General features: G+C 37.8%; 1 protein-coding gene across 3 annotated transcripts in view; it reads right to left on the reverse strand.

The window, feature by feature from the left end:
- The window catches only part of LOC126272166 (transmembrane 9 superfamily member 4-like), a 59556-nt gene extending 35993 nt beyond the window's left edge, over positions 1-23563 (reverse strand). Inside the window, exons 1-4 of one of the 3 annotated variants that reach the window (XM_049974800.1) lie at positions 23434-23563; positions 21822-22056; positions 13397-13565; positions 12899-13054 (exon numbers count right to left, since the gene is read on the reverse strand). In XM_049974800.1, the coding sequence (XP_049830757.1) occupies positions 12899-13054; positions 13397-13565; positions 21822-22056; positions 23434-23445 (572 nt within the window). In that variant the 5' untranslated portion in view covers positions 23446-23563. Of the gene's footprint in view, positions 1-12898; positions 13055-13396; positions 13566-21821; positions 22057-23019; positions 23039-23290 lie in introns of those variants that run through there. The other 2 variants (XM_049974801.1, XM_049974802.1) reach the window with 2 other exon arrangements.
- Positions 23564-24569: the final 1006 nt, after the last annotated feature.

The following is a 24569-nucleotide window of genomic DNA, read 5'->3' on the forward strand; positions in this document are numbered from 1 at the left end:
ATGTTGTCAACACTCACCGTGAAGTAGGATGGGAATAAAAGGGAGTGCGTCAGCTGCTGGCTCTGCGCAGCCATCAGGAGAGCAGGGAATAGACACTGCGTGTGGAAGCAAAAGACACTAACATTATCACGCCAGAACAGAAGCAAAATCAGATATTTATTTGGATAACAACAACTATGTTCTCACGATCCACTCTAACTGAAACCTCAGGAATAGCAACATATTCGGAAGAAACAGCCAAATTTTTGTGGCAAGGAAGATATATATTTCACACTTGTCCACAAACCATGGACCCTGCCGTTGGTGGGGAAGCTTCCGTGCCTCAGCGATACAGATAGCCGTACCGTAGGTGCAACCACAACAGAGGGGTATCTGTTGAGAGGCCAGACAAACGTGTGGTTCCTGAAGAGGGGCAGCAGCCATTTCAGTAGTTGCAGGGGCAACAGTCTGGATGATTGACTATTCTGGCCTTGTAACACTAACCAAAACGGCCTTGCTGTGCTGGTACTGCGAGCGGCTGAAAGCAAGGGGAGTAAGGGGTAATGCAGGAGTAGCTTTAATAATGAATAGGAAAATAGGAATGCGGTTAAGCTACTACAAACAGCATAGTGAACGCATTATTGTGGCAAAGATAGATACGAAGCTCACACCTACTACAGTAGTACAAGTTTATATGCCAACTAGCTCTGCAGATGACGAAGAAATTGAAGAAATGTATGATTAAATAAAAGAAATTATTCAGATTGTGAAGGGAGATGAAAATTTAATAGGCATGGGTGACTGGAATTCGGTAGCAGGGAAAGGGAGAGAAGGAAACGCAGTAGGTGAATATGGACTGGGGCAAAGAAATGAAAGATGAAGCCGTCTGGTAGAATTTTGCACACAGCACAACTTAATCATAGCTAACACTTGGTTCAAGAATCATAAAAGAATGCTGTATACATGGAAGAACCCTGGAGATACTAAAAGGTATCAGATAGATTATATAATGGTAAGACAGAGATTCAGGAACCAGGTTTTAAGTTTTAAGACATTTCCAGGGGCAGATGTGGACTCTGACCACAATCTATTGGTTATGACCTGTAGATTAAAACTGAAGAAACTGCAAAAAGGTGGCAATTTAAGGAGCTAGGATCTGGATAAACTGACTAAACCAGAGGTTGTACAGAGTTTCAGGGAGAGCATAAGGGAACAATTGACAGTAATGGGGGAAAGGAATACAGTAGAAGAAGAATGGGTAGCTTTGAGGGATGAAGTAGTGAAGGCAGCAGAGGATCAAGTAGGTAAAAAGATGAGGGCTAGTAGAAATCCTTGAGTGACAGAAGAAATACTGAATTTAATTGATGAAAGGAGAAAATATAAAAATGCAGTAAATGAATCAGGCAAAAAGGAATACAAACGTCTCAAAAATGAGATTGACAGGAAGTGCAAAATGGCTAAGCAGGGATGGCTAGAGGACAAATGTAAGGATGTAGAGGCTTATCTCACTAGGGGTAAGATAGATACTGCCTACAGGAAAATTAAAGATATCTTTGGAGATAAGAGAACCACTTGTATGAACATCAAGAGCTCAGATGGAAACCCAGTTCTAAGCAAAGAAAGTAAAGCAGAAAGGTGGAAGGAGTATATAGAGGGTCTATATAAGGGCGATGTACTTCTGGACAATATTATGGAAATGGAAGAGGATGTAGATGAAGATGAAATGGGAGATACGATACTGCGTGAAGAGTTTGACAGAGCACTGAAAGACCTAAGTCGAAACAAGGCCCCCGGAGTAGACAACATTCCATTGGAACTACTGACTGCCTTGGGAGAGCCAGTCCTGACAAAACTTTACCATCTGGTGAGCAAGATGTATGAAACAGGCGAAATACCCTCAAGACTTCAAGAAGAATATAATAATTCCAATCCCAAAGAAAGCAGGTGTTGACAGATGTGAAAATTACCGAACAATCAGTTTAATAAGCCAAAGCTGCAAAATACTAACTCGAATTATTTACAGACGAATGGAAAAACTAGTGGAAGCCGACCTTGGGGAAGATCAGTTTGGATTCTGTAGAAATACTGGAACACGTGAGGCAATACTGACCCTACGACTTATCTCAGATGAAAGATTAAGGAAAGGCAAACCTACATTTCTAGCATTTGTAGACTTAGAGAAAGCTTTTGACAATGTTGACTGGAATACTCTCCTTCAAATTCTGAAGGTGGCAGGGGTAAAATACAGGGAGCGAAAGGCTATTTACAATTTGTACAGAAACCAAATGGCAATTATAAGAGTCGAGGGGCATGAAAGGGAAGCAGTGGTTGGGAAGGGAGTAAGACAGGGTTGTAGTCTCTCCCCGATGTTATTCAATCTGTATATTGAGCAAGCAGTAAAGGAAACAAAAGAAAAATTCGGAGTAGGTATTAAAATCCATGGAGAAGAAATAAAAACTTTGAGGTTCACCGATGACATTGTAATTCTGTCAGAGACAGCAAGGGACTTGGAAGAGCAGTCGAATGGAATGGACAGTGTCTTGAGAGGAGTATATAAGATTAACATCAACAAAAGCAAAACGAGGATAATGGAATGTTGTCGAATTAAGTCGGGTGATGCTAGGGAATTAAATTAGGAAATGAGACACCTAAAGTAGTAAAGGAGTTTTGCTATTTGGGGAGCAAAATAACTGATGGTCGAAGTAGAGAAATTTGTTAACATCGAGTATAGATTTAAGTGTCAGGAACTCATTTTTGAAAGTATTTGTATGGAGTGTAGCCATGTATGGAAGTGAAACATGGATGATAAATAGTTTGGACAAGAAGAGAATAGAAGCTTTCGAAATGTGGTGCTACAGAAGAATGCTGAAGATTAGATGGGTAGATCACATAACTAATGAGGAAGTATTGAGTAGGATTGGGGAAAAGAGAAGTTTGTGGCACAACTTTACCAGAAGAAGGGATCGGCTGGTAGGAAATGTTCTGAGGCATCAAGGGATCACCAATTTAGTATTGGAGGGCAGCGTGGAGGGTAAAAATCGTAGAGGGAGACCAAGAGATGAATACAGTAAGCAGATTCAGAAGGACGTAGGTTGCAGTAGGTACTGGGAGATGAAGAAGCTTGCAGAGGATAGAGTAGCATGGAGAGCTGCATCAAACCAGTCTCAGGACTGAAAACCACAACAACAAGTTGTGCTGTTAGGATGACGACGATTATTGGAAATAGAGATACTACAGATGACAGTGTTAGTAAGCAAAAATGGTAGAAAAATTGATGTAAACCATCTATTTGTATACTTTATTTCTCCTAGTATTACCAAATTGTAGACAATACATGGTGTTAGTTTAGAATAGGTATAATTTAATTTTTAGGCAGATACTTTATGTCAATAAAATACTTTTGGAGTTTTGATTATTCACAGTATGTTAAAAATAAAATTTTCTCGAGCAGCATCTTTCTTTTTAAAAAAATGGAGGGGTGTCTTTTATCCATGATTGCCTTATACGTGGGTAAATAACTTTATGTGGTATAGTTTAATACACAATGTGTTAATTAGGCTTGTTGTCTTAAGTAGTACAACACTGTCTTGCACAGCTCATATACTGAGATTTATTGCAATGTTCGTGGCTTTTTTTGCTAATCATAGTGACCATGTTCTTTGAATTGTCAAAGGTCCCTACACCACATATGCATCAAACAACACATCATTTAAACCTAACATTTTCCTAAACTGATGAAGGTGGTTCAATGAACCCTTTGGCAGGCACTTAAATGTGATTTGCAGAGTATCCATGTAGATGTAGATAATGAGTCATTTGGGCCACTTATCTTCATTGCCCAGCAAGGATACTGATTTTTCACATAAAGAACAGTGCTACATACAGGAAAGTGTGCCAAGAGGCTCTCAGAAAGCTATACATATTGCTTGAGAAGGGGCTGAAAACCTTTACTGAAATGGATGTTGGTATTTCTAGAAATTTAATCCAAACTATTGTTAAATTATTAATGTTTTTCATCAATACATGGCTTCAATAGGTTATGCATGTACTCTATATTTTTGTGAAATTTTGTTCGTGCTTAACAACACCCAATGAAAATTATAACTTCTCATTGTGAAAGTGTGTAGAAACCCCATATACCACAGTCTGATATACAGCATATTCAGACAATGCAGTATAAAGTTTGTCCCCCAAAACAAAATATAATTTATGAATGATTTCTGCACTTTCAATATGTTCTATAAACTTTAAAAAAATCTTATTACTGTCTGCACATAGTTTTTCTGCAGTATAATTTACTGCTGCAACTCCAAGCTCTCTCAACAATATCAAAAATAGATGGATGTAATTAAACTAAACCTTTGGTCTGTCTTAACATATCAGATTGTTGCTAGTCCAAAGCTTTGAATATGCATCTCAAGGTTAACATTGCGACGCAGTCAACAAAGTGACTACGCAACAATGTTTGGCAATAATCAAAACGAGCACAACAATCATGATGATCATAAATTATTCATTGTCTATATTTCTGTGTGCTTGTTACAATGTCACAGAAATGGAAAGCATATTCTTTGAGTGATAAACTGAAAATTATTGATCATGTGAAGAAGATTGAACTAAAGCACTTTTCAGAATGAGATTTTCACTCTGCAGTAGAGTGTGGGCTGATATGAAACTTCCTGGCAGATTAAAACTGTGCGCGCCGACCGAGACTCGAACCCGGGACCTTTGCCTTTCGCGGGCAATTTATCGCATGAGTGTGGTGTAGCTGAAGGAACACACTGGAGATGGGTAAAAGAAGAGAACGGACTTTGAAGTTTTGTAAAAAGAACGAAAGTGATGTGGAAATGGACAGAAAAAGGACTGAACTAGGAAGAGACAGTGAACCTGACGAACACCTTTAGACGTCATTTTTATTAAAGGACACGCTGAAAATTTTCACTTTGATTTACATGGAAACAAAGATTTTGTAGCTTCTGACGGATAGTTTTTTTGCTGCTGGATAGTTTTCCAATTGGACCTGCTTCACAGTTTCCTGAAATTCTACACAAAGTAATGAGTAATGACAGATGAAGTTTAAATAACCATCAAGCATGTAATTGTGATGAAACGGCACTTTATTATTGATTACTTTCTCTCTGGTTGGAAGTATAAGAAAATAAATAAATAAATAAAATAATAATTAATCAGATAATAACGTACGTTTGAAAATGAATAAAGAGAGAATAACTCTCCTTAAGCAGAAACCTCTTAATACAGGTTAAAGTAAAAGCCCCAGATGTTTCAAGCGTATAAACAGGTCATTACAATTCACTCACAAGCATTCAAAGGACGTTTGGATGACATGACATATGACATTTTCAGCAGCTGGTTTCAAGAAGAGCCTGTTCTGTCAGTAAGAAAACACCAAAGGTCACTTAAGCTGAGAGAAGTTCTACTAATACTTGATCACTGTCCAGCTCATCCACCTACGGATGTGTTGCTATCACAAAATAGAAAAATCAGAAGTTTTTTTGGATGGGGTGGGGGTGGAGTGGGAGGGTGTCATCAGTCTTTTAACTGGTTTGATGGGGCTCACCATTAATTCCTCTCCTGTGCTAACCTCTTCACCTCAGAGTGGCACTTGCAACCTACACCCTCAATTATTTGCTGGCTGTATTCCAATCTTTGTCTTCCTCTACAGTTTATGCCCTCTGCAGCTCCCTCTAGTACCATGGAAGTCATTCCCAAATGTCTTAAGAGATGTCGTATCATCCTATCCCTTCTCCTTATCAGTGTTTTCAACATATTCCTTTCCTTTCCGATTCTGCGAAAACCTCCTCATTCCTTGCCTTACCAGTCCACCTGATTTTCAACATTTGTCTGTATCACCACATCTCAAATGCTTCGATTCTCTTCTGCTCCGGTTTTCCTGCAGTCCATGTTTCACTACCATACAATGCTGTACTCCACACTTCTCAGAAATCTCTTCCTCAAATTAAGGCCTATGTCTGATACTAGTAGACCTCTTGGCCAGGAATTCCATTTTTGCCATTGCTAGTCTGCTTTTGCTGTCGTCCTTGCTCTGTACATCATTGGTTATTTTTCTGCCTAGGTATCAGAATAACTTCATCTACTTCGTGACCATCAATCCTGATCTTAAATTGCTCGCTGTTCTCATTTCTGCTACTTCTCATTACTTTCGTCTTTCTTCGATTTACTCTCAGTCTACATTCTGTACTCATTAGACTGTTCATTCCATTCGGCAGATCATGTAATTCTCCTTCACTTTCGCTCAGGACAGCAATGTCATCAGTAAATCATATCATTGATATCCTTTCACCTTGAGTTTTAATTCCATTCCTGAAACTTTCTTTGATTTCCATCATTGCTTCCTCGATGCACAGATTGAACAGTAGGGGCAAAAGGCTACACATCCTTGTCTTACACGCTTTTTAATCTGAGCACTTTGTTCTTGATTGTCCACTCTTATTATTCCCTCTTGGCTCTTGTACATTACCCATCTCTCCCTATAGCTTACCCATATTTTTCTCAGAATTTCGAACATCTTGGACCATTTTACACTGTTAACTACTTTTTCCAGGTCGACAAATCCTATGAATGTGTCTTGATTTTTCTTTCATCTTGCTTCCATTATCAACCACAATGTCAGAATTGCCTCTCTCGTCCCTTCACCTTTTCTAAAGCCAAACTGATCATCATCTAGCACATCCTCAATTTTCTTTTCCATTCTTTTGTATATTATTGTTGTCAGCAACTTGGATGCATGAGTTGTTAAGCTGATTTTACGATAATTCCCACACTTGTCACCTCTTGCAGTCTTCAGAATCATGTAGATTTTTTCCAAAAGTCAGATGGTATGTCGCTGGGCTCATACATTCTACACAACAATGTGAATAGTCATTTTGTTGCAACTTACCCCAATGATTTTAGAAATTTTGATGGAATGTTATCTATCCCTCCTGCCTTATTTGATCTTAAGTCATCCAAAGCTCTTTTAAATCTGATTCTACTACTTGATCCCCCAATCTCTTCTAAATTGACTCCTGTTTCTTCTTCTATCAAATCAGACAAATCTTTCCCTGCATAGAGGCTTTCAGTGTCTTCTTTCCACCTATCCACTATCTCCTCTACATTTAGCATTGGAACTCCCATTGCCACTCTACCTTTTAATGTCACCGAAGGCTGTTTTGACTTTCTGTACGCTCAGTCTGTCCTTCCGACAATGATTTCTGTTTCGATTTCTTCATTTTTCAGGCAGCCATTTCGTCTTAGCTTCCCTGCACTTCCTATTTATGTCATTCCTCAGTGATTTGTATTTCTGTACTCCTGAGTCTCCCAGAACATTTTTGTACTTCCTGTTCTCATTGATCAGCTGGAGTACTACTACTGTTATCCATGGTTTCTTCGCAGTTACCTTCTTTGTACCTATGTTTTTCTTCCCAACTTCTGTGATGACCCTTTTTTTGGTGATGTCCATTCCTCTTCAACTGTACTGCCTAGTGAGCTATCTCATCATTCCTTAGTATTTCCATATCCCATTTCTTTGTGTATTGATTCTTTCTGACTAATTTATTGAACTTCAACCTACTCTTCATCACTACTATATTATGATCTGAATCTGTGTCTGCACCTGGGTATGTCTTAGAATCCAGTATATTTCAGAATCTCTGTCTGACCACGGTATAATCTAACTGAAATCTTCCCGTATCATGTGGTCTTTTTGAAGTAAACCACCTCCTCTTGCGACTCTTGAACAGAGTATTCCCTATTACTAGCTGAAATTTGTTACAGAACTAAATTAGTCTTTCTCCTTTGTCATTCCTTGTCCCAAGCCCATATTCTCCTATAACCTTTTTTCCTACTCCTTCCCTTACAACTGCATTCCAGTCCCCCATGACTATTAGATTTTTGTCCCCCTTTACATACTGTATTAACCCTTCAATATCCTCATATTCTCTCTCTCTCTCTCTCTCTCTCTCTCTCTCTCTCTCTCTCTCTCTCTCTCTCTCTCTCTCTCCCTCCTCCCATCTTCAGCTTTTGACGTCAGCAAGTATATCTGAACTATCATTGTTGGTGATCACTTGCCTGAACTGTTCACAACAACACACTGTCTGCCCTACTTTCCTATTCATAACAAATCCTACTACTGTTATACCATTTTCTGCTGCTGTTGATATTATCCTATACTTATCTGACTAAAAATCCTTGTCCTCTTTCCATTTCATTTCACTGACCCCTCCTATATGTACATTGAGTCTTTGCATTTCCCTTTTCAGATTTTCTAGTTTCCCACATTCAAGCTTCCTGACATTCTGCACCCTGACTCTTCGAACACTATCCTTTTGTTAAAGATTCAACCTTTTTCTCATGGTCACCTCCACATCAGCAGTCCTCTCCTGGAGATCAGAATGGGGGACTATTCCAGAATCTTTTGCCAAATAGAGGTGATAATGACACTTTTTCAATTACAGACCCCATGTCCTGTGGATACACATTACATGTCTTTAATGCAGTTGCTTCTGTTGCCTTCTGCATCCTCATACTGTTGATCATTGCTGATTCTTTCGCCTTTAGGGACTGTTTCCCACCCTTAGGACAAGAGTGTGCCTGAGCCTCTGTCCGTTGCTCCGCTCTCTTTGACAAGGCCGTTGGCAGAATGAGGATGACTTCTTATGCCGGAAGTCTTTGGCCGCCAATGCTGATTATTAATCAGAATTTAGGCAGTGGTGGGATTCGAACCCAGAACGTTTTGATTACAGGGCATCATATGATCATTTATGGCCATGAACTGCCCACTTCAATAGTAAATTCAAATGAGGTAACGGAAATGTTCTTGAAATCTGCAAATCTAGAGAGTGTTGCATATTCAGTAGGCCTGGCATGGCAAAGCATCAAAGCATCGGTCCAACCACTGTTAGGAATTGCTGGAAAAAGCGTTCCATTGAAGAAAATGCAAAAGATGAATGGTGTAGTGATAGATTTCAACAGCAATGATATCCAGTCTGCATGTGATGTTCTGCAGTGCAATATTGATCTTTTAAGACTTGAACCACAATGAAGAACCAATTTCGGAAATCACAAATGACAAGCAAATTTTTTATGGTGTTTGAAATGAAAGGAATGAAGCAGTCAAGGGCGAGGGCGATGAAGATGAAAGTATACATGATCGTCCCAGTACACCTGCAATACTGGATAACATAAGTAAAGTGATTACATGGTGTAGTGCTTTGAGAATTTCCGCATAAATTCCAGAACCGCTCGGCCATCTCGAAGACACGATATTTTAAATATAAGTGAGAGAGAGCCTATTTACTGTGCTTCACCTTTCTGTGTGTGCAGGTTTGAAGTTTATCGTGAGATGATATAGGTGTGGCTGTCGAACGGCACCAGCAAGTGTTTGCCGATCGCGCCATGGAAGCCGTAGTGAAAGAACAAGGAGTGTTTATGTATTCTGTGCTGTTTTGTAACTTTGACGACTGTAGTGGAAAATAAAGAACAGTTGAGATATTGGTAATTAATGCTTGTTTTGGACTTTGAAAGGATGTGACGTGTATTCAGATTCATATTGAAAAAGAACATGGTTAAGAAGCCAACCCTACCTTATTTGTAATCTACTTTGTTTCTACAATTTGGAGATGTGGAAACAGATTTGTAGAAGTCTGATGCTCAAATATACGTAAGTAAGTGAAGGAAATGAAACTGCGTGCATCTGCTTATTTTATAAGAAGAAAGAGTCTTGAGAAATTCCTGGTCCTAGCAAATATACTTAGAAGAAGAAGAGAAAAGGAGGTTGCAGCAGCAAGCTAACCAGCATGGAAAGTCAGTTGACAAACTCAAGTAAGTCGTATTGTTAAAGAAAAGGATGTTTACACACATACTTCACCACTTAAAGTCGTTCAAAGTGTTAGAATGGATAGAGCGACAAAGTGAACAGAGTGACAAAGTGAATCAAAGCAAACTGAGTAGCTGTACCTGGTGAGTATAAAACAATAAGCACTAAGGAAACTGCATGAAATGACCTACCAAAGAAAGCTAACAGACTTTTGAAAACAGCAGAATAATGACATACTGTAGCTTGTAGGCAGTGATGCAAATTTTCATAATGTACTTGACAGTGTACTTTATACGCCGTACTGAAACTCTTGTTATTGTTTGGTCAATGTTTGAATGAAGTTTGTCTAATTGCTGTACTCTACTTGGCAAGTTTCTGAAATGTTTTACTTCTAATGTTCTTTACTATTAAATACAGTATAGTACCAAGTGTACAATATTGCATTACATGTTCTTCTCAACTTACCATGTGTTGTTTGTCATTACAAGCCCCACTCTCGATATACCATGTTGACGCTATAATGTGTGAGTAAAGAGTGTCACCCAACAACTGAGTTATACTGAACTACTACTGATGAAAGGATCTAAGTGATTACGCCATTAGCACTGGAATCAGTCAACTGAGACTTATGCAGAAAAGCCCATCTGGTGCGATTCAATAAGGAATAACCAGACAAATTTAGTTTTATAAATTACACATGCCAAACAAATCTACTGAACAAAACATAAGGAAGCAGAATACACCCACAAACTTTCATCCAAGAGTATTTTTCATACTCTTGGTACCATTATCGATTCTCCTTCACTCCTGTCTCAGTGTTAAATAATTTCTCCTTAGATCTGTGAACACAGATACCATAAGACAGACACTAAGTGGAGAATTTTATGTTACGTTTGAGTGACTGCACAAATAGTTGCCACAAGATGGCATGTGAAAGCTCGACCTGCGAGCATATGTTACATTCTACCTAATCTTCTAATCAGAAATCTGCTTTTCGGATCAGTCCACAAACAATGAATGTACAATCTGCAATAAATATGCTTATGTTTGATGTGTGAAAGAACAGTTAGTGTCTTAGTGCTTTTATGAGCCTTGGAAACTAACAGTTACTGTAAGTTTCTTAAACCTCAATGAAGTTTTAAAATTCATAAAATTATTCTTCACTTTAAAATCAATCAAGTTCAAATTGAAATGACAACTAAAATAAACTGAATACTATGTCTAGTCCATTTAAAACCCTTTGTGTATATAGTAGTTGTGTGTGAGGAGGAATGACAGAAGCTGAATCTCTTTTCAAGCTGCTTATACGAGGGTCATTCAATAATTAAAGAGACAAATCGGAATGAAGAAAAAATATTTTATTTTACAAAACAATACTTTTCCTACTTTTCAACATAATCCCCTTGAACATTTATGCACTTGTTCCAACAGGCTACAAAATAACACTATCTTGATGTTTGAACCAATTTCCCACAAACTTTTTCACGACCTTGTCATCCTGGAACCACTTCCCACGTAATGCCTCATTCAGTGCACCAAACAAATGGAAATCACTAGGTGCTAAATCAGGACTGTAAGGGGAATAAGGCTGTACTTCCCAGCCCATTTTGTCGATGGTTTCACGGGTTAGGTGAGCAAAATGAGAACATATGTTGTCTTGCTTGAGAATCACACCTCTCCTCTGAGATCCACAACATGTCTTTCTCTCATGGCTTGCTTCACGTTGTTCATTGTACGCTGCTCTTCGAGATAAGTCACAAAAAAACACTGGACCTTCAGCATCCCAAAACACCATCAACATGACTTTTCCTGCTGATGATTGGGTCTTGAATTTTTTCTTGATAGGAGTATGTGTGCTTCCACTCCCTGCATTGTCTTTTAGATTCTGGCTCATAAAAGTGAACCCAAGTTTTATCACAATTTAAAATTTTGTTGAGTAAATGCTCACTTTCTATTTCATAACATTCCTTTAGCTCTGTGCACACTCTCAACCTTGTTTCCTTGGGTAGCTGTGTCAACTCCTTTGGGACTCATCTTGCACATGTTTTGCATTACTTGAGCTTGTTACAGATAATGTTATGAACTGTACTACTACTACTACTACTACTACTACTACTAGTAGTAGTAGTAGTAGTAGTAGTAGTAGTAGTAGTAGTAGTTTGCACAGTCACATGGCAGTCAGCACAAATAATGTCATCAATTTGACTTTCAAGTGAGGGAGTTGAAACTGCAACTGGTCGGCCAGAACGGTGTTCATCAGTCACTACTGAGTCACGACCATTTTTTAACTGCTCTACCCACTTGTAAAAATTTGCACAATTCATACAACATTCACCATAATCTTTAGACATTGTCCAGTATATATTCACTGGTTTCGCACCTGCAGCAAGTAAAAAACGAATAATAGAATGTTGTTCAACTAATGTGGAAGTTTCAAGCAGACTCACCATCTTGAAATGTATTTTTTAGGTTATAAACAAAACAACGTTGATATATCAGCTGATCAGGGCTCATCCCAGTGATGTCAACTTAAAGCCATAAAAGTACCAAACTTGCCCTACTAACAGATTTTTCCCCAGACCAATTTGTCTCCTTATTAATGAATGACCCTCATATTTATGTCAGAAATAATTTCATTTAGTGAAGTACTCCCTTTCACTGTATCTGTAAGCCAAATCAACACTCATAACTCCAAACATGAAAATTATATTAGACTAAGTGTAAACAATGTTTTGAAAATACTGATCTCAATCCACCATTAAAACTTCAGAATGTGTTATATAAAGATATTTATCTCACAAGCCAAAAAGTCTATCTACTGGGGGATAAGCATTCAACTGTCCTCCAAGCTTCAATGGTTTGGTCAGCACATGCAAAATTGTTCTATTTTAATGTCCAAAGTAGTTGTGTCACTAACACACAATCCAGATTTTTGTGAATTAAATGTTTTCAATTGCATTTTTTAAAACATTCAATGCTCAGGTATAATTTCATGACATAATAAAGGCACAGATAAAGCAACAAACCCAGCAAAAAATGAAACTTAACTGTAAATGAACACAATATAACCAGACTATAACTTACTTATTCTCTGTGTGGTACAGCAGGATCAGCTTCAGATGATTATTAATATAAACTCCCTCACGTGTGCTACCACCAAGCCGGTAGCCATGCTCGTACTGCACTTCTCCAGTCTCAGGATTTCTTTTCCTTGTGGCACATGGGAGATTATCTACCAGCCTGTTGATACAATTTTGTAAGGAAACAACATTTCACTATAAAACACAGACCAATATAAAAATACTTAAGAATGTTATTAAAACAGAAAACTCTATTCTACAATTCCAGAGCATACATTCTCTCAATGTTAAAATTCCAGTGCATACTGACTACACCTACATCATTACCTTTACTGAATGACATAATGCTTATCCATCTGACAAATCAGCTGTTATTATTTTACGATTGTGAAACTTTAATACAGCAATAACAGTCACCATTTACTTATAAAAATTAGTGAAGGGAGATACTGTGATACCGAAAAGAATAATCTTATTAAATGAGAAACTACACAGTACTAACAGGTGGACAAAATATTCATGCTGTATTCGGTTGATAGCCTTTTGTGAAGCTTCAGCATCCCAGTTCATTGGTCCATGAGAAGGATGACACAGCAATCGACATTTAATGTTTTCAGCCATCCGAACTTCATATGGCGTGTTGACTATGCGATCACCTCTTAACACTTCACCTGAAAAACAGATAAAAGAAGTCCATTAACCCCAAGTGTAAACAATGAAAGCTAACTTCATTAATGTACCTTAATATACAATTCATCCACAACTGAATGTTTATCAATGACTGCAACTGATCATGCAATACACAGGAACAACTTTCGTTTACTGCTTCAATTACTTTTTAAATAAAAAGTCTTATGTTTTCTGGTCAAGACATCACAAGATAGATTTCATTCACAATTCCTTAATACATGTCATGTTATAACATTTACTATTAATAAACCACTGTACTACCAACAAATACCATCTGGGGAAGAGAATGCATGATTATGAACAATTATTACAACAGGAACACACTGTTCATATAAATGGTAAATGTTGACCACCCACCAATATGAGTGCACTCACTGGATGACTTACTTCTTTCTTGCAATTTACAGCAGTACGTATACAAATAAACAACACTCCATAATGGAAAAGTAATCAAATTGGTTCACCATACGAGACTAAATTTGCTTGTGTTATAAAAACAAAATCTATCTGGATGTAATCCATGTAGAATGCCCTAATACCTCCATAATCCACTTGTAACACATAACTGTTATGCACATTTCAGTAGTCCAGAGAAATACAGATCACAGGAAACACGGCTTTGCATAACTAGCTTTTCTAAGTAACATCAAGGCATGTATTACCTCTTAAGTAACAACAAAATAATGCCAAGGACGAGAAAATAAAAAGTGTGATTTATTGGCACTGTAATGTTAAAAATATTTCCAATTTGTCGTAAGACCACTAGTGACAGCATGTGAGCATCTGTCAAACCTAACAATAGAGGGAAAATGTGATTTAGTACTGTAAGTTCTTCCAAAAGTAGTTCTAGGTATTTATTACTCATGAATTCTCAATCAAGAAAAATTATCAACGAGACACGTTGCCACAAGGTGTACCATTTCCTCGGAAAATTTTACTCAAATGTTAAGTTACAGATATTGTCAAACATAACAAAATGTTTATGGCACAAATTACTTGAATATCAAATACACCACTAACCAAAAGTCCAACACAAAATACATCAAGTATTTTCTTCTGATGATACTGGTGGTTAAGTAGGCCTACAGAGGAACCAAAGGATGGGGCATGGAAGAGGGGGAGGGGTGTATTGTCAACCCAAATACAAATAAATTAAAGAAGGCACTCTGAAAATATAACAATAATATTAATGATAAAACAATTTTAAAAATTTAAAAATAATAAATAAAAAATTAAAAAAATGTTTTCTGTGGCAGTTTACTTTCCTTCACAAATATCAAACAAATCAAATTGGGTTTCTGCTGGCATCAGCTGATCCACGCAGTAACAAAATCTCACTTGAAGGGGAGCTTTCAGCAGGCAGCAGTTCCTTCATGCAGTAAAAAATATATACCAATAAACAAATTAAACCCATTTCATTCCTGTTGTGCCTCCCTAGCCATGAGTTCTCTATGATTTTCCTACTCAGCCCTTGGTTAGTCCACTCCAACTGCCACACAAATTAAAGGAAGACAAAAAATTAGTTGCACCTAAGAGCAAAAGTTTTTAACAGAGCACATAAAGACCTAAGAAGAAGTGGAGTACAGTGGCCGAGGGGTTGCAGAAGGAACAGGCAATTCCACAAGGTCGGCTACAGTTGTGTCTAGAGTTCCATTTCCCTGATAAACTATCTTTTTTAATAACTGTTTTACATTTAACTTTCGCAAAAGGAGGCAAAGTGGAGCATGTGTGTCCACAGTATTCCCATGTTGAAAAGTAAAATCAAATTTGGAAAGACAGACCCACAAAATTATCATTCAGGAAAGACTGTAGCCACGTGAGACTCATGTTGAATCATCATGCAACCTATGAATGAAGTTATTGGATCACCGACAGTAGCTAAGGTTTGTAATGTGATGGAAAAATTTAATTATTTATTTAATAATAATTAAAGAAAGTTAGTATACTCCATTCTCACACACAGTGGCACTTTTGGCACTACAAGAGCAGTCAATTTTGATATAAAATTGGGTTCAGCACTGCATGTGCTCATTTACAGGCCCACTACTGTAGACAAGTGATAAATGTAACCCTGAAGTCCCATATACATTCATTACTAGGACCCAGATTTTAATGACTGAAAAAATAGCAAAATATGCAAGCATATATAACCTAAAATTTGTACAAATATGACGTTACAAATAAAATATGACAATGTAAGTTTATTCTTGTTGAATTTTTTATATCTCATATAATACAAAATTTACTTGTGAACTAATTGTTAGTATAGTACTTACTTTTTGCAGTGTTTGAAACTGTAATTTATTTTTGAAATATCTGTATGTGTCTCAAAAAACACGAAGTACAGCAAAAACAATAACACCTATCCACACAATAAGACCATGTTTTTACTGCTGCACATCACCTGTTTGAAAATATTTCACAATCATTAAGACCTTGTGCCCATCTTTAGTTTCTGCAAAGTTGCACTGGATCACGTTGTGCATTTTCAAATTTTTTATTTTCAAAGATCTACAGTTGATGCTGAGGATAGCTTTGATTTAGAAAAGCTCCTCTCCACATCACAGGAGTGTATCTGAAGGTGGTGAGATCACTGCAGGCTTGCTTTGATTCACTGCCTTCAAGTAGTGGCTTTTCCAGAAGGTCTGTCACTAATACTGCACACTGTATCCAGGATCCCACTGGTGAACATTTTGCAATTTGTCGCTCACATTCTGAGCCCCATGACCAAGAGCTCAACCCAGCTCATTCTACACATGTTGCACAACAACCAGAGTGTCACACAATTGAGTACCAGTGGCTTCCAGTTGTGCAATGGCTTTTGATAATACTGAAAAGTTGGCATTGATGTATGCCAAGTTTTCATACAAGTATCTGTAAAGGGTGCTTTCACAGTTGATAGTACCCAATTCGTCGCTATCAATTTCACAAAAGGTTATCTTTATTTTGGTGTAGCTGATGCAGTAATACTCAGTTGCATTAAGCCAAGAGGCCCATAATCTAAGAACAGGCTGAGGGGGGAAGGACAGTGAAGGTACTTCTCTTTTCATTTCTGCACATGTAGTGGAGCATTCTCGTAGATTTTCTTGCCACAGGAAATTAATCTGTCCACATCACGGTAATCTGACCACACATAATCTGCAATTTTGCATAATGCATGTGCCATGAAAAATCAAACTGGGGTAGAGACTCTGAAGCCCCTTTGCTGCTTTAGCCATCCCTTAGTAGCAGCAAAACACTTATTCTTTTCACAACAGCTGGCCACAGCAGCTTCATAGAGCTGTCAAACAAAAAGGCAACTCTCTCAAGATCTTCACACATTAGGAGCAACATTGCTCCAGGTCTGCCAACTTTTACAACACCACGAACAACATTTGCAACATAAAACCCATTCACATCAGTTGTTTCAACTATGGACATGCAAACCTTGTGGTCAGTAACACTAGTTTATATTTGTTGAGCAGCTCATCATACCATACAGGTAAACAGTTCTTTCTCAGTGTAGATTCACTTGGATCTCTATCTGTTGTGCTCTTTTTGAAGAACTGGCTGAAGTGTAGATTCTTCAGAGATGAGAATGAGATGGAACAAGACACCATCATCTCACACAAGTCCTTGAAGAATAATTTCACAGTTGCAGTTCGACCTGTCCACTCTAACACAGCAATTGTCTGCTGTCATTTCCAGCACTTCTCTTCACACAGCTGCTGTGGTTGGTAATATTACGGTGTTGTTGCACATAAAGTGCTTTTCTGCCCTAACCTTAACTTCACGTAGATTACAAAATAATGTTTCCCTATTTGGATAGTGCTGAAAAACTCTCCAAAATCGTGAACAAAATCTTAAAATTTCATGCTATTGGAGAACTTTACGTTTGACAAGTTGAACCAGAAGGAGCTTATATTCAAACAGAATAGTATGAGCACATGTGCAATGTTTATTATGTCAGAAGGCACTGTTGTTACAGCTGAGATCGTTCTTTCAACACCCATAAAAATGTCTTGAGTTCAGCAAACTAACTAGTCTGTTACGCTGCTTTTGTACTAAAGTTCTGATACATAAAGCTTTATCATAATTGTGTTTGTGTTAATTTGTGACAATATCACCTGGACCACTGAAAAAAGCATATAATGTTGGCCAAAATATGACTTTATATGCACAATAAAAAGAACTTTTTTCTACACTACAATTCCTGGATTCATGCAGAAACTGTTGCAAAATTCACTGTAACATTCAAGAAAAAAAAACTACGACTTATCATTAAAATCCAGGCACTATTCATTACTGATTCCAAGTGCACTAATTTAACAGCAGGACACAGGGTGAAGGAACCACCACCATTACAACAACCAGGAGTGCTATGCATAGCAGTAGTTTCCATTTATACAAAGCACTTCTAATACCAGACTGCCTTTCCATTTTCTCATACTGGCTGGTCAACACTCTCCTGACAGTGAGTGGCCAACAGCAGAGGGGTCGCAAATCTCTGGGTGGAAGGCAGAAGTGGATATTTGCCACATGGCTGCCCTTTATGCCTCAAAAATAGGTTTGAAGTATTCCCCATCGTTGAAAGCATAATGATAGATGGTGTAAAAGGTGTGTCCTGCTTCACGGTGGAGTTTCCTGCTAAAATTCCTACACAAATCAGCCAATATATTACTTCCCTCTACATATATCTCAAGAAAAGACCACGATCATTAAATCAGAGAGATTCAAGCTCTCAGAGGCTTATCAACAATCGTTCTTCCTGCAAACTATATAACAGGAGAGAAAGTGACAGAGGTGCACAAAGCAACCTTCATCGCACACACCATGAAGTGGCTTGATGAGACTGGCTGTAGGTTCAACATAAGGAAAACACAGAATAAAAAATTAAAAAAATGTTTTCTGTGGCAGTTTACTTTCCTTCACAAATATCAAACAATGGATAAAGAATCAACCACAAAGGACTGCTAAAGTGACAGTCTGAAACCGTCATGCAAATACATACAGCAAAACTGATGTTTGGGCAGTATCACTGATTCCACCCACTTGTTTGTGACAACAGTAAGCTGCAGACAGTTTATGGATGGTTGACAACCACAAGAACTCTGAGAATTTTCCTCCAGTTGGTTGTGTCTCACATTTGAATAGCTGCTGTTTATTCCCATGCTTTGTGTTTGCTGCAAGCCACTCAAACTCTGCTTTGAGTCATATTTTTCAGATAAAGCAATTAAAACTTTAACTAATCTTTGTATTTTATTTTCTTGTTGTAAGTTCTAAAATACATTATTTTCTATTAGCCAGTGGAAATTTCTGTCTTTGGAGTGTAAAGCGAAGAAAAAAATTATCTTAGGGATGAAATGATACAAGGACAAGAACAAAAAAAAAAAAAAAAAACTATTATAAAGGTCATATATTTAAACTTACTGCTTTATATATACTTAAATGTGTGTGTATTTCTACAAAACTAATCAACTAATCATCAATACAGTACACTGGCAATGTGCACTAGGAAATGTTGGTTTGTATATGCCAATGGCCTGCAACACAAATTAAATACATATTTTCCATTTATCTAATTATTTGTGTGTTTTGGGTAACTGGATAAATTTTTGAATTTCCAAGGTATTCTCTCCTGCCCCCCCCCCCCCCCCCCCCATTTTTTATTTCCAATATGGTGATCACTGAATACTATCATCATGTTATCTGCTTTCCACAACTCCCTTTGAGTTGTTAGAGAATGAGAGAATCTTTAATCAATCTTTGGTGCAGGATCTCCAACTAGTCTCTGAGCAGACGACAACAGAAAATATGCTTACAGCCCTATGGAAACATGATGATTACAGCTTGAAAGATGAGGCACTAAAAATTCATATTCTTCTGCTTTGATGCCTACTATACAATGCATCCAAATTTCTATTGAAATCAGTCCCACTAACAACACCTACACTACTACTACTACTACTGAAAATGCAACTTCATGGAGAACAGTAAAACAAATTTTACATATTGTGGGTATGTAGTGTAATATAAAAAGTGCATAACTTTGTACAGAATTTGGGGGTGTACATCCTGCAAAATTCAGCACACAAAACTGACACTTCAAGCAGCAACAATGGCCCTAATCTGAAAGGACATCGAACTGAACCGAGTTTAGGTGGCTAATAGAGGAACGACATTGCTGCCGCAACTCTGCACCCCATGTGATTGATTACAATGGGTAGTGAGTGCTGGTGCACCAGTATCTTGATAATCCTTTACCAGATGTTTACACTGGGTGAGAGATCTGGAGAACTGCTGGCCGAGGCAAAAGTCGAATACTCTGTTCGTCAATGCTGGTCAGGAAAGCATGGGTGACAAAATCCCATATCATCTAGCTGAAAAATAATGACATGTAGGACACAAGGACAGGGCTCAACCACCACCCTTAACAGTTCAGAAATGTAATACTTGTAGACCAAATCATCGGTTGTTGTAAGAAGAGGCAATTGTATCGTAGATCAGCAGTTCCCGATTGATGGGCCGCAGGCAGTGTGGCAATGAAAGCTGGTCAAGAGTCAAGGACAAGACAAAAATTATCAGGAGCCTTAGGGCTTTCATTTGTCAGTTATGAAGACAATGATTAAAGAATGAAATAAGAGTTAAAATACCCTCTTGGTATCCTATACTACTCACAAAGGAATGTTCCATCTTGTAATGCCAAAACCTATCTTGTCTCCCCCCTCCCGCCAACAGGATGAATGAATTAAAAGAAGCTGCTATGACGGACTGCCAGTATTTTTTTAAATGTTGCAAATGATAAATATCGTGTGCCACAAGGCAGATGGAAGCGTCCACCCCTACAGACTGTGCTACAGTGTTGGCGTGCAGTATCGGCTGGCTGCTCACCACTGTTCACAAGAATGACTTGCTTGGATCTGTTGTTCTAACATCGAGACACAACAAGAAGAAAGGTTAGTGTTTTATGTCCTGTCCACAGCTAAGACAGTTAGAGACAAAGCTTGGCTCAGATTTCATACTACTGGAGAGGAAAGGAAGTGGCGATGGCTCTTTTAAGAAACGATCCCAGCATTAGCATGGAGTGAATTGGATGACCTTTGAAAACCATTATCTGGATGGCCAACCCGAGATTGAAGCCAGCATTCTCCTATGCCTTTTGAGAGTGTTAGCCACATCACTAACTCATTAAGTCCTTGTGGAGATAATGTAAACTAGTTATCACAGAGTTTTCTTCATAACTCTCAGCTAACAGAATTTTGTGGAACTGCAACAGAGGAAGTGTACTGGTCTACTTGTGTGTGTTTATTTTTAACTTTTATATTTTAGTTACGGGGGCACTATTGTTTCCTCACAGAGTTTTTGTGATGTTGTATGCACAGCCAGTGCTCACCTGTAAAAATAATGTGATACTACTCCAGTGTCAGTGTCGCCAGTGGGAAACCCCTGTTGGCCCACCACATTCCACCGACACATCAACAGAAGCTATAAAACGGACACTGTACTAACAGTATGTGGTGCTTCCAATATTGTGGTGATGTCTATGTGGATATTTGCCTTGCTGCTAATAAACCCATTTCCTGATTCGAGGCATGTGACATGGCTGTATGATCCTGTATAGCTGAGTGTACCATGTGTCTGTCCTTTTAGGTGGCAGTCCCTTGGGGCACTTGAAATGATGCATGACATTGAGCATAGCCTTCCTGAATCCACAGATTCCATATATGTTCATAAAACAAATACCAGCAATAATCACTGGTATTTGTTAGCCTTTTTTTCCCCAGTCTTGTTGCCCCACCTCCTCTGTAGGTTTCGTTTTGCTTCCATTTCACTCTATCTTTAATCCTATACTTTGCACAGCCATTTTAATGCTCATACTTTCTTACCATACTTTGCAATAAGTGCTGATTATAGTGACTTTTGGTTCTGTCTAATGAACTATAAAACTAATTTATCAGCATTGCAGTACATGAAAAAATGAAGTCAACATATTGGAAAACCAGGCTGTTCCCAGTGCAAGTATTATGCTACTTGCATTTAAGAGCATAGCAGGAGCTATGTGATACATACAAAATTTCAATCAAAGTAAAGGAAACTTATGAATTATAAATTACAAGAAGGCAGGCAGAGAGACTTACAAAAGATTAATGACACCTCAGGTACAAGATTTACACAACAAAGAAAGATTTACACAATGCAGAAGAAACATATAGCTCTAAAAGTCCTGCAAAACAATTTGTAAATTAAAAGTGGATTACCTAAATTTTCTGATTTGTATACAATGGTCCCATTCTTTGGGCGACAAAAATCCAAAGAATAATATTCATATGGTAACTGTGTGTGAGTACTGGTCATTTTCACTGCCTTAACATCTATCCGAGACCCCTTCTTGAATTCCACAGGTGCAACACCTGGTATGTAAAATGCTTCTCCAACATGACAGCACACTAGTACAAAAACCAATGTCAGATAACTTCTCACCATTACCTGTAACTAGAGAAATTAATCAACATAAACACAAAGCAACAAAAGCCAAGATGAACCATAAATACAACCAAAACACAAATAGCAATAAAGGCCAAGCGCATGACCAAAACACTGCCGTACTAATTTATTTATTACCACTTTACAATCACACAAAGGAAAAAATGCGGGTGCAAAAAACGTAATTACACTTTTTTTGTAACAGCCACCTTAAGAAGCAAAAACAATATATGAAATAGGCAAGTGTCACGAGGAATAGAATAAAAATAGTGTAATACAACAATTAACTTTATGGACGACCTTTGCTCGCTGCTAAAGCATTTTTTTATTATTATTATTATTTTTTTAAAGTTTATTTCGAAACGGCCAGGTTTTCTCTGCAGTGAGGGGTGAGGCAGAGGGGTCAGTTATTCTAACAGCAAGAGACGCTAACTAGTAAATGTATCACATTTTATTCGCAATCTCTCAGCATTCTACTCTGCACTTTCCATGAAAAGAAAAGCATGAAGTGGGAAGTAGCCCTACAGCATGTGGGTAACAAAGGGTGAAAAACTCAAAGTATTGAGAAAAATGCCACATGTCGAGCACATGGAACTTCGTAAATGCCCCTACAAAAAATTCCAACTAACGCGAATTAATTACGAATACTTTCTTAACCACAATGATAATAAGTGAAGTTTGCAACAAAGAAGTGCAAATCAAAATTACGTCTTTCACACTGTACTAAGAGAAAAATTATTGCATGAAATACTGTATCCCCTCAAGGAATCTGTTGACTACTTAAGTGTACAAATTCTGAAACAAAAACATGAGTAAGACATCGTATAACTTTCGTAAAACGGAGAGAAGAGCTGTAAGCAAACATGCTAAGGCAAGACAAAGGGTTGCCGGCTTTCACGGCACATAACATATATGTTCAAGTAAAATGCCAAATTATCCATCTTTAAAACTTCGATTGGTTGAATCTCTCACATTTTAGTAAACGGTATGCTATGCGGTAACGTCCTGTCATTGATATCTCACACTTGCTCCAACAAACTGTCACTATGTTGACAAATATGATTTAACCAGTCATAGGATAAGCTGAGTACATAGCTACGTATCCACCGGTTCCCTGTCTAGTGAAATGAAAATATCACAGTGGAATAAGCAAATATCGTAGTATACGGATAACAACTTCCATAAGGTAACGCTGAAACTAATCTATATCATTACCACAGTAGAATATACGAGATCCACTAACCATAATTAACAAATTTTCACACCAACTTTAATTGCCACCGTGTCATAAAACTACTGCTACAACCTCATGACCAAAACACTGATTACGTTCGCATGTATATTTCGTATACACACAGGCGAATAGCTTGGAAGAGATATACATACACCGACTCCCATCACTGACGTTTGTATAAGCGATATAATGCAATCGATAAATAGTTAAAAAACATCACAAAAAAGGTTAGAATATTAATAACTTATTCGTTGCAATTAGGTCTACTAAATCATACAAGGCAGAGTATATCACAGAGTGACTATATAAATTATTCTTCAGGAACTGACGAGACATTTTATTTTAGTTCATAGTTAAAAATTAACTTAATAGACAACGCAGAATCACAGTTGTGAGATTTTTTAAAATTCTTTTTCATATCTGAATTGCATGATGACCCATAGTGTTTTTGCTTAACCCAGTGTAGTTACATCTCTTTATCAGTTCCATCCAAGTTACATTGTTTCAATTTTGTATGAAAGAGACCAATTTTATAATGAATGAAATATGTTTTTGATCACATTCTTTCGAGTTGTCAATTTCACGTCGTGGTACAAGGATCTATAGCAGTTTCTAACAGTTTATTGATGTTTATTATTTAAGATGCATTGTCTACGACAATAGCATAATAACTTTCGAAAAAAATCCGATAAAACGCTACCAACCAAATTTCAAGACGGATGAAATTTCCTTGTGCCAGAATTGTGAAATGCGTAGTGCCTGTGAAATTCATGATGAACTTATTAAGTTCTAATACATACTCATTTTGCTCATATTATATTTGTCTATGTTCGAGTTACATTGATGTTAGCACAATATAGTGTAAAAGGCGGAGTATTGTATGTGTACTGCAGAGGCATTTTGATTTTTTGAAAAAACATGATAAATGTTTCTAGCTACAAATTGTAAACTCTCTCTCTCTCTCTCTCTCTCTCTCTCTCTCTCTCTCTCTCCTGGAAATTGAAATAAGAACACCGTGAATTCATTGTCCCAGGAAGGGGAAACTTTATTGACACATGCCTGGGGTCAGATACATCACATGATCACACTGACAGAACCACAGGCACATAGACACAGGCAACAGAGCATGCACAATGTCGGCACTAGTACAGTGTATATCCACCTTTCGCAGCAATGCAGGCTGCTATTCTCCCATGGAGACGATCGTAGAGATGCTGGATGTAGTCCTGTGGAATGGATTGCCATGCCATTTCCACCTGGCGCCTCAGTTGGACCAGCGTTCGTGCTG

Source organism: Schistocerca gregaria, chromosome 5, assembly GCF_023897955.1.
Source record: "Schistocerca gregaria isolate iqSchGreg1 chromosome 5, iqSchGreg1.2, whole genome shotgun sequence".
In the NCBI taxonomy this organism is placed as follows: Eukaryota; Metazoa; Arthropoda; class Insecta; order Orthoptera; family Acrididae; genus Schistocerca; species Schistocerca gregaria.